The 11667-nt window shown below is 44.7% G+C and overlaps 1 protein-coding gene across 1 annotated transcript; it reads left to right on the top strand.

Annotated features, from left to right (window-relative positions):
- The first annotated feature begins 272 nt into the window (after positions 1-272).
- On the top strand, positions 273-8501 carry LOC138745417 (endogenous retrovirus group 3 member 1 Env polyprotein-like). The gene is made up of 2 exons (XM_069902419.1): positions 273-948; positions 6005-8501. Exon 2 carries the CDS (start codon positions 6316-6318, stop codon positions 8017-8019), a length of 1704 nt encoding a protein of 567 aa, XP_069758520.1. The 5' UTR covers positions 273-948; positions 6005-6315; the 3' UTR covers positions 8020-8501.
- The last annotated feature ends 3166 nt before the right edge of the window (positions 8502-11667 follow it).

Consider the following 11667-nt stretch of genomic DNA (forward strand, 5'->3'; position numbering starts at 1 on the left):
CCCTCTCCCTCCCTAAACCACATTCAGCCCCGTGACATCTTTCTACGTTGCATTACTGGGACCACCAAGGACCTGACCCATTTCCCATCTCTCCTTGCAATGCCAATATGGCAGCTGCCATAAGAACTGACAAATCACATTTTAATTCAGCAAGTAACATGAAGGTTATCCTGACATCCTGCTAAAAAGGACGGGTCAACAAACCTTCCTAATTTTGTCACTTCATTTTTATTTTGATTCCCATGGGGCATTAGCAATAACTGTCCTATTGTGATATAGAGAATTTAGGTTAAAAAGACTTAAGTTAAAATGTGATGATTAATCATAAACAGGGAAGCCAGAACGGACAGAGAGTTTACTAGCAGTCAAGGACAGAAGGAGCTGCTGAATATGTTTTTTTAAACCTATCTTTTCATGGTCATAGTGAGAGACATGCAGGAGACAAAGGATTGATAAGAAGTGTGAGAAACAGAATTCAGTGAATGTAGAGTTCACAGCGTACGTAACGAACGTGATAATTAATAATGCAGTTATACTTAGAATGTTTTTGTAATACTAACCAATTAAAACAGTATTAATAAGAAGGGGAAGGGCAAATAATAAAGGTATAAAAATCAATGCACTGTATGTATCGGGGCTTAACTGGTGAGAAACCAGTTGAGTCCAACTCTGCAGACTTGTAAATAAAGCTTGTCGTGTCATCAGTTTTAAAGAGACTCATGTGTGAGAAGTTTTATTTCTGACAAATGGGGGCTCGTCCGGGATCTACACTCCGGCCGTGAGGGGAGGCGAGAAGAGGGACATCGGAGGCGGTGCACCCCGCTGAGTTCAGCGGCTCCTAGTCCCTTGCTCATCGCTTCGGGCGGCTTGAGCGAGTGGTATCCGGACAGGGTGACACGACAAGACGGAGAGGAGAAGGGTGACGGTTCAATCCCCGGGAAGACACCGGTAAGTGACGACTTACGATTGTGGTGTGGGGATTGGGTAACAGGTGTAACGGGATACACCTGTTTGGATAAAAACCTAACGGAATAGATTAAGTATAGATCTTTTGTCGTTGTGTGAGGACCCTGTCGCGGGACTCTAGGATAGACCCCAGGGAAACCTCGGCGGTAACCGAAGGAGGGACAGCACCTCCGACGAAGTGCCGAGAAGAGAGGGGTCAACCCCAGGGAAACCTCAGCGGTAACCGAAGGAGGGACAGCACCTCCGACGAGGCGTCTGAGAGGAAGGGAGTAGGGTCCAGAGCGAGAGGGTCCTCAGCAACGATAAACAGATCTAGGTGGGAAAATGGGAGGATCAAAATCTAAGGGCTCGTCTGAAAATTCAGGACAATTCCTGGGAGTACCCCTTGACAGCCCTTTGGGGAGAATGTTCGAAAATTGGGATAGTAATAGATATCGGGACAAAAACAAGAAAAAGATGGTCCAATATTGTCTCCTTTGGTCAAAACAACCTATTAAAGGTTCCTCGGTCTGGTGGCCGAAATTTGGATCTGATGAGGATTGGGTTAGACAAGCATTAAACATATATGTAAATTCGAGACCAAAGGTGAATCAAGAAGAGTCAGCATATGCATTTTGTTGGGTTCCCTGGCCAGGATCCTTAACAGAATGTTTTAAATTGAGAGTGGCAGGAGAAAAGAAATGGGAACCTCTGGACAACCTTCCCCCTCCTTATATTCCCCCGGTGCCTACTGCGCCCGAGGAAAGCTTATTACCGGAGGGGAAAGGTGATGAATCTGATTGCCCCGAAGGGGGCCGGGATAAAAAGGATGAATTAAGGGAGTCGGACCCTAAACTTCCACCGGTAAACCGACCCTGGACAAGATCCCAGACTGGTCCAGGACCATCAAAGTTTTCAATAAACCTAAATCCCCTGAGAGAAGTTCCTATGGGAGGACCGGGAGGGGGAACGGGATATGTGAATGTTCCCCTAACTAGTACAGAGGTGCGGGGATTTAAGAAAGAAATGAAAAAGTTATTGGAAGATCCTATAGGACTGGCTGAACAGCTTGACCAATTCTTGGGACCAAACACATATACGTGGGAAGAGATGCAGGCAATAATGGGAACATTATTTTCACCCCAGGAGAGGCAGATGATTCGACGGGCTGCCCTCCTCATGTGGGAATATGAACAACCTGGGGACCCTAGACCCCATGAACAAAAATATCCCCTAAATGAACCCAGGTGGGACAAACGAACACCCGAGGGATTGGCAAGTATGAGACAATATAGAGAGTGGACAATTAAAGGGATACGGGAGGCTGTGCCAAAGGGTCACAATTTTACCAAGGCATTTGGGAACCACCAGGGGAAAGACGAGTCCCCTACTGATTTTTTGGAGAGGGTGAGAAAGAATGTCCAACAGTATGCTGGTGTGGACCCTAGTACATCAATGGGTGAACAGCTTATTCGAATTGAATTTGTTTCCAAATCATGGCAAGACATTAGAAAGAAACTAGAAAAGGAGGAGGACTGGAGTGAAAAACCCCTAAGTGAACTGTTAAAAAAGGCACAAAAAGTATATGTGCAGAGAGAAGAAGAAGATCAAAAGAAGGCGACAAAGGTTATGGTACAGACTATCCGACAGATGAATGCTGAATCCAGAGGGGAAAGAAAACAAAACCTTCCTCTAAACAATCCAAAATATCCAAGAGAGGGAAGACCCCGGAGATTCGTTAAGTGCTATTACTGCAATGAGGAAGGACACTTTAAGAGGGAATGCCCCCGATACAAGAGGGAATTGCGTGCCCTCGAACTTATGGAAGAAGATTAGGGGTGTCAGGGGTTCCAAATGTTAGGGACCAAATATAAGAGGGAACCCCTGGTAAAACTAAAAATTGGTCCCAAGGGAGAAGAGGTGGTGTTTATGGTGGACACAGGAGCGGAACGAAGTAGTGTAATAACTGTGCCAATCGGAACTGAGCCTATAAAAAGTAATTTGACAATTTCTGGGATAGAAGGAGCTCCCAGAATGGTATCAATAATTCCCCAAGTAACAGTGAAACTGGAAGAAAGAGAAGGGGTACAAGACCTCTTGTTATTACCTTCGGCTGGATTTAACCTCCTAGGAAGGGACTTACAGGCTCTCCTAGGTTTGAGTGCTCTCCCTGTGGACGGAGAAGTGCGAGTCCACCTTTGCGCTTTAAAGGAAGAGGATGAACGGCAGATTGACGAGAGAGTCTGGTATAAGGAGGGAAATCGAGGAGGTCTGGACATCCCACCTTTACATGTCACATTAATACCAGGTCATCAGCCGGTAAGGAAACGTCAGTATCCTATTTCTTTGGAAGGGAGAAAAGGGCTACAGCCGGTAATTGAGACTTTAATACGAGACGGACTATTAGAAGAATGCATGTCACCTTATAACACCCCTATACTCCCAGTAAAAAAGTCAGATGGATCCTATCGCCTAGTTCAGGATCTAAGAAGTTTGAATGCTATTGTTCAGACCCGCCACCCAGTGGTGCCTAATCCCTATACTATTATGAGTCGGATTCCCCCAGACCATGAGTGGTTTAGTGTTATCGACTTGAAGGATGCCTTCTGGACTTGTCCGTTAGAAGAGGAAAGTAGAGATATGTTTGCGTTTGAATGGGAAAATCCATGGACAGGTAGACGGAGACAGTTTCGGTGGACTGTATTGCCCCAAGTGTTCACTGAATCTCCAAACCTGTTTGGACAAATGCTAGAACAAATCCTGATGGACTATCCACAATCTGATGATTCCCAACTAATGCAGTATGTGGATGATTTACTATTATCAGGACCCAAGGAACAAGAAATGAGGAGAGAGACCATTAGACTCTTGAATTATCTGGGGAAAAAGGGTCTACGAGTGTCCAGAAACAAGTTACAGTTTGTTGAGAAAACTGTGATATATCTGGGACACCAGATAAGTAAAGGACAGAAACGGATTACCCCTGAACGAATTGCGGGAATCACTAGAATGCCTTTACCCCGTAATAAGAAGGAAATAAGACAATTCCTGGGACTCTTAGGATACTGTAGGTTATGGATAGAGGACTACTCAGTTTTGGTGAAGTTTATGTATGATAAACTGACAAATGAAAATGACTATCCATTGAAATGGACCCAGGAGGAGGAGGGATGGTTCGAAGACTTGAAACATCGCCTAACACGAGCCCCAGTGCTCACTCTGCCCTCTTTAAAACAGCCCTTCCAGCTATTTGTCACTCATAACCAAGGAACAGCTGTGGGAGTTTTAACACAAGAAAAAGGCGGTCAGCGACACCCAGTAGCTTTCCTTTCCAAAATGATGGACCCAGTGTCTCGCGGATGGCCGACGTGTATCCAGGGAGTAGCGGCTGCTGCTCTGTTGGTAGAGGAAGCACGTAAACTTACTTTTGGAGGAAAGATGACTGTGTACACCTCCCATTCTGTGAGTGTTTTATTAACACAAACTGCCCATCGATGGCTGACTGATTCTCGCATATTAAAGTATGAAACCATTTTAATGGTTGGAGAAGATTTACAGTTTGCAAAAATTAATAGCTGCAACCCAGCTCAATTTTTATACGGCAGTGAAACAGAGAAAGAGGTGGAGCATGACTGTGTCGAGTTGACAGATCTTCAGACCAAGACCCGAGAAGACCTTTGCGATACTCCGCTGGGAGAAGGATATGAATTCTACATTGATGGCTCCGCCAGATGTGTTGACGGAATGAGAAGAAATGGGTATGCTATAATAGAAGGAAATACTTGGAAAGTAGTAGAATCCACGAGACTACCCGGAAGCTGGTCAGCACAATCCTGTGAACTATATGCCTTGCAGAGAGCCCTCAAAATACTGGCAAAGAAAATTGGAACGATTTACACAGATTCCAAATACGCATACGGAGTAGTGCATACCTTTGGTAAGATCTGGAAGGAGCGTGGTCTAATTACATCAAGAGGAAAGGAATTGGCACACGAACAGATGATTACTCTGACTCTAGAAGCCTTAACATTACCCCAAGAAATAGCAGTGGTCTACATACCAAGCCATCAAAGGGGAGATAACCCGACAGCAATTGGAAACAGACTGGCTGATGAAGAAGCCAAAAGAGCAGCCATGCAACAAGAAGTCCGTTTGCTGACTTTAATCCCAATAAGGCAAGGCATAAAGACAGCTCCCATTTTCACTGCTAAAGAAGAAAAGAACATGGATCAGCTGGGCGCAAGCCAGTTACCTGATGGAACATGGAAAACACCAGATGGAAGAATTGTTCTAAATAAAGAAATAACTCGCAATATTTTAAAACACCTGCATCAACAGAGCCACTGGGGCACCCAAGCCTTATGTGACACAGTGCTTCGAGAATATGTGTGTAAGGGAATCTACACCTTGGCCCAACAAGAGGTGCAAAATTGTTACCTATGCACAAAAATTAATAAGAAGATAATGAGGACAGGGACCATGGGAGGTCAACCATTAGCCATACGCCCTTTTCAACGTATCCAGATCGACTTCACAGAGTTACCTCAAGTTCAAAGATGGAAATATCTGTTGGTGATAATAGATCACTTTACCCGATGGGTAGAAGCCTTCCCAACAATAAATACTACAGCCTCTACAGTAGCTCGCCTCCTCCTAGAGCAGATAATCCCCAGATATGGTATAATGGATTCTATAGACTCAGACAGGGGTCCACATTTTTCTTCAAAAATCCAGCAATTGATTTGTGATGCATTACAGGTCTCTTGGAAATTACATACCCCTTGGCATCCACAAAGCTCAGGGAAGGTCGAGCGTATGAATGGAACACTAAAAATCCAATTGACAAAGTTAATGGTGGAAACTAAAATGCCTTGGATAAAGTGTCTGCCCCTAGCCTTATTGAGAATTCGTACTGCCCCACGAAAAGATGTAGGGCTGTCCCCTTATGAAATGATGTTTGGGCTTCCCTTCTGGAGTACAGTTGAGGGGTGTCCCACCTTGGGGGAAGGGGATATATTTGTTAGGAACTATTTACAGGCACTGTCACGCTCTCTTACAGATTTACGAAAGAGAGGACTATTGGCACAAACACCGCCTCTAGACTTTTCTTTACACAAAGTGGAACCAGGAGACTGGATTCTTATCAAGACCTGGAAGACTGAAAAACTCCAGCCCCAGTGGGAAGGTCCATACCAAGTTCTCTTAACTACAGAAGCTGCAGCACGAACAAGAGAGAAGGGGTGGACACACGCATCCAGATTTAAGGGACCTGTAGAGGCGCCACAGGACCCTGATACGAACTCAGATTGGACTTGTATTCCTGGAGAAAAACCTCTTACCTTACGATTTCGCAAAAAGACTTAATTCACAATGTTATTGTTATGTTCTTTGATTTTTCTTAGTTTGCCTATGTCTTTATCAGGTGTGAAATGTAAGAAATGCAGAGATACAGTGGTCCTGTTTCAAGACCACATTTGGGGAAGAAAGGAAGGTAATTTCATTTCCCATACCTCAGTTCCTGAGAAATGTTGGGCAGAAAATTCCACCCAACATCCATATACCCCTTGTGTGGAAAAAGAAGGAAATAATATGGGTCATTATATACAGATTCCTAATACCACTCCTTTCCCTATTAACGGTTGGAAAGGTGACTCAAGCCCACCATGCCCTGATGGACTCTGGTTTTGCATACACCAACGTACTGTTCCAATGAGAAGTTACACTCCACACTCGAAATTGCCTGTCCCTTTAAGACAGCCGGACTTAGTTCGAGTCCATCCAAATAACCATGTAAGTTTCGGTAATGTAATTGAGGGAGATAACCTTTTTGTAGATCTGGCAACTAAAATTGCAGGAACTTTTAATGTAACTAATTGTTGGGTCTGCGGGGGTCCACGGATGTCAGAACAATGGCCTTGGTGGGGAGAACCTCTCAATTCATTGACCATGATTTCCCGCATTTGGACAACTAACCGAACGAGATCAAGAGAAACCTGGTCTCTCTCTAATGTCCCCTCTGGTTTTTATTGTCTCTCACGAGCCGGCAAATACCCAGTAGGAGAAAGTCCCTGCAAGGCTGTATGGATTCGCATTTCGCCTGGTGTTTTCACTTGGTTTCCTAAACCTCAGACTTGGTTCTTATCCACTGTTTTTAAAACTAATTGCCTACCCCTGTCTAATAGCAGTATTCAGTTTTGGAATTGTACCACTTCCACCATCACAGGACCATACCAATCAAATCCTGTTCTTAAAAGAGTTTGGGAAAGGGGGTATGGAGTATCCCCAAATGGATTATTCTGGGTATGTGGTAATAAAGCTTATACTCGTCTTCCCTCACAGTGGAGTGGAACTTGTTTCCTAGGAATAATCCGCCCAGAATTTTTCCTTCTACCCCACGATCACGGTCATAAATTAGGCGTGAAGGTCTTTGATACATTACATCGTGAACCCCGCTCTACCACGGTACATTTGGGAGAATGGAGAGATGATTGGCCTCCAGAGCGCATAATTCAATATTATGGTCCCGCTACATGGGCTCAAGATGGATCTTGGGGTTATCGTACTCCTATATATATGTTAAATCGCATAATTCGCTTACAAGCAGTGCTTGAAATTGTTACAAATCAAACAGCTATAGCCCTGCAATTACTTGCATCCCAGCAAGGTCAAATGCGCTCTGCTATATATCAGAACCGTCTAGCCCTAGACTATCTCCTAGCCACGGAAGGAGGTGTATGTGGCAAACTTAATTTGACTAACTGCTGCTTACAGATTGATGATAATGGAAAAGCCATTCGTAAAATCGCTGATAATATTCGTACATTGTCCCATGTACCGGTTCAAACCTGGCATCCTTTCCCACAATTTAATTGGATGGACAAATGGTTTGGAGGAACCTGGTGGCGTACCTTCTTGTGGGTCATCGGAGGTATTTTATTCCTCCTACTTATTTTGCCCTGTATTATTCCCTGTCTACGCAGCCTGGTGATTTCCATGGTCGAACAAGCTATGCAACCAGGGGGGATGGGAGACCCTGTAAGACTTTTATTTCAGCGTGAGATTAATGTATCATAAAACATTTCTCTTCCCTAGCTTAGAATCCCCATTCATATCTATAAATATATTCAACACATTTTAAAGAGAGAAAGGGGTGGATTGTGATATAGAGAATTTAGGTTAAAAAGACTTAAGTTAAAATGTGATGATTAATCATAAACAGGGAAGCCAGAACGGACAGAGAGTTTACTAGCAGTCAAGGACAGAAGGAGCTGCTGAATATGTTTTTTTAAACCTATCTTTTCATGGTCATAGTGAGAGACATGCAGGAGACAAAGGATTGATAAGAAGTGTGAGAAACAGAATTCAGTGAATGTAGAGTTCACAGCGTACGTAACGAACGTGATAATTAATAATGCAGTTATACTTAGAATGTTTTTGTAATACTAACCAATTAAAACAGTATTAATAAGAAGGGGAAGGGCAAATAATAAAGGTATAAAAATCAATGCACTGTATGTATCGGGGCTTAACTGGTGAGAAACCAGTTGAGTCCAACTCTGCAGACTTGTAAATAAAGCTTGTCGTGTCATCAGTTTTAAAGAGACTCATGTGTGAGAAGTTTTATTTCTGACACTATCATAATTTGGCTCACCAAATTATGAGTAAAATCATGATCCCTGTTCATGAAAACCCATTACTTTCAATGTTACACATATATACTAGGAAGAATTCTGTAATAAAAGTGAATAAAACATTGAAAGAATTTTCCCCTAATCAATGCTGAGATTGTAGCGCACCAGGCGACCGGGCAAGCATAAAAGGCCAAATCACTGCAACACTTGGACAGTCCAAGATGGCACAGAGTCCCCTTTACCACTGAGAAGGAGCCTGGGCCTAGTACCATGTGCGGGCTGAGATGCCCTTGACTTCTGCGTAGCGACCAGCCAGCTGGAGAGTGATGCCACAATGCAATGACGTCACTGCTGGAAGTCAGGGGCACGTCACCAGAAGTGGGTGGGCCAGTGAGCACACGTGGGGAATTTAAACCAGTAAATTCACCTTGTGGGGACGTCTCTTTATTTGGTTGCGCTGCTGCAGCGGATGCTACAAATCGATAACTTCTTACTTGCTGCAACCAAAAAGGTCTGCAAGATACACCAACCGAAATAGAAAACATGACCAGAAATCCCAGAGATCATAAATTCAAAAGGATTGGTGAAATCTTGACTCTGTATTGTTAACACCAAAGTCCCTATATTTTTAAGGCATTTGGACAAGTAACTGAGAAACATTGCATTTTAAAAACATGGTACGTCAACTTTATAAAAATAACATCTAACTTGATGAAGAATGTGGTACTACAACAGGAAAAACGGATGGAATCAGACACATTCTACGAGCATTGGGAAGCAAAGAAAAATGGATTGGTTTTCCATCCCTTCCGAAGCGACCCAATGACACCGACAGGTCCTCCCCGACCTGCGACCGTAGTGGAGTCCAAAGGTCCCACAATGGTCGCTTCAGGGTGGGGGAGGGTCCACGATGGTCGCAAGTCGAGGTTTTGACCCCGTGCGAAGAGCCGTGAAGCCTTAGAGCCTATTTTTAAAAATCAAATGATTTGACAAAGGAGAACAGAGACACAGGGCACAAAAGACCCAAAATGTCCGGATTGACTTTGTGACTCAGGATCCATTGGATGGGGGCAGCCATCTTAATTTCTGTGCGCATGCGCCAGTCATCAGTTGGCGCTTGCGCAAATGTTTCGCTTCGTCGCCCTCAATCGGCACATGCGTATCTGCAACATATGCGCAAAATCACCACGCATGCGCCAACCAGACTTGCCAATCTCCTGCCCCCGCCACCTCCCGCTGCAAGTTACCCCGCGGCCTCCAGCCTCGCCCTGTCGGCGTCATCAGGCCTCGCACCCCGCCGGTACCGGCGCTCCCGGGTGGGTCCCACCGGGCTGCTGGTCGCCCGTTTTCCCTGGACCGCGCAGCTGAGGATCCCGGCGCCGCCGCCAATTTCTTCCCGTTGGGCAAGCGGGGACGCGACGGACCCTGAGCAGACGATGTCGCCGCAAACGTCCCGCCTCCTCACAGCACGAGCCAATCAGCCCGCGAATCCGCCTATCAATCCAACCCGACTTCAGCGTCCAATCAAGTAGCGGCCTCACCGAATCAGCCCATTGACTCGTGCAACGGAAGCAACCAATCAGCGAGCGATCGAACACAAAGGCGCACCCACTCAGCATCGCAAGACAGAAGACAGGCAATCGAAAGAGCAGGAGACCCTTCAGCCCTTCCATTTCCAGCTACCCCAACAACTCAATCAAATCCTTAGATTTCATAGGATCACTTTGTCTTGGCTCCAAGATTCCTCTGATCTCAAGAAATACATTGTACCCCAACTACAAGGGAGACTATTTATTCTCAATCTTTCCTCCAAATTTATTAACGCTTCCAATTTAATGTCTGTTAATTTTTTCAAAGTATCTGCATCTACGTTAAATGCATGTGATCCCTCTACGAATGTGTCCGCCAATAAACTCATCACAAGTCCATGGATCCCAATTTCAAATGAACCTTCAATAGGGTAGAGAATTCCAAGGATATTTCATTTTCATTTAAGACATTTCTTAAAGTCTAAGCAGCCGATCGGTTATTGGGAAATTGTGACACTTGGTGTTCGGCTCCTTTGCATTATCGTCTCTCGATCCGTGCTGCTGTGTCCTCTCATAATGTTGTAAGGTCATCTCCCTTTTTTCCAATGACAAAGAGATCCATATTCAAACTTTCCTCCTATCACCCGGTTAAAACATCCCAGAAACAAATTTGACAGTATGTGTGCACTTCTCATTCTTCATATAAGGAAACTTGACACGTGACTCCCGATGTGAAATTGGAGTGTTCGCGCTACTTTGAAGGGTGGAAAGGAGGACACACACTCAAGCAATCAAAGTTAAAGATGCTTCATTACACTGATAGCTCTACTTCTATTCTCTCCCCGCTACTGTCGACAGGAGTGATGTCACATTTGCGCCGGCCTCCGATTGGTCAATATTCCTGTCCTTGTTGATTCCTTCCGTGCGGGTTGTCCCCTGGGATGAAAGTTGTTGGTCCCCGTGGACTCTGTGCGGTCACCATGTTCGTCAGCCATCTTGTGTATAGGGTGGATTCCCAGTTAACATGATCCCCCACCTCCCCAGAACCAGTGAATGGAGCACTGTTCGCTGCTTTCAGTCGCCTATATCTGTGTCGTGGGGGCTGAGTAGAGGCCAGTTTGCTAATGTCCAGATGGAGGGGGCATGAGGTGGTTTATGGGGGGATTTCTTTATTCTTTCTTTTATATATACCACATATATTTGTATTTAATTTGTATTATTATTAATTGTGTTAATTTTTTGTGTATTTAATTTATAAATAATATATTTTTTAAATGATCAGAGGTCAATCCACGGGACCTGAAGAGGCCTAGAGCAACACTGGGGACACCCTCTTGCCCCCCACCACCCCAAATATCAATGTGATCCACTATGATCATTGACAAAATCATCGAGGACCCCTTCACCCGGCCAACAGCATCATCCAGCTATTCCCGTCGGGAAAGAGATTCAGGAATTTCAGAGCCAGTACCTCCAGGCCCAGGAACAGCTGCTTCCTCCAAGCAGGGAGAACGTGGAACGATTGATGAGCTGCTCATACAAATACTCCTCGACTCTGCTAT

This window comes from Narcine bancroftii, chromosome 11 (genome assembly GCF_036971445.1).
Source record: "Narcine bancroftii isolate sNarBan1 chromosome 11, sNarBan1.hap1, whole genome shotgun sequence".
NCBI lineage: Eukaryota > Metazoa > Chordata > Chondrichthyes > Torpediniformes > Narcinidae > Narcine > Narcine bancroftii.

Bases quoted from the DNA above. Each gene is read 5' to 3' on its own strand.
- LOC138745417 (XM_069902419.1), top strand. From the start codon at position 6,316: ATGTTATTGTTATGTTCTTTGATTTTTCTTAGTTTGCCTATGTCTTTA.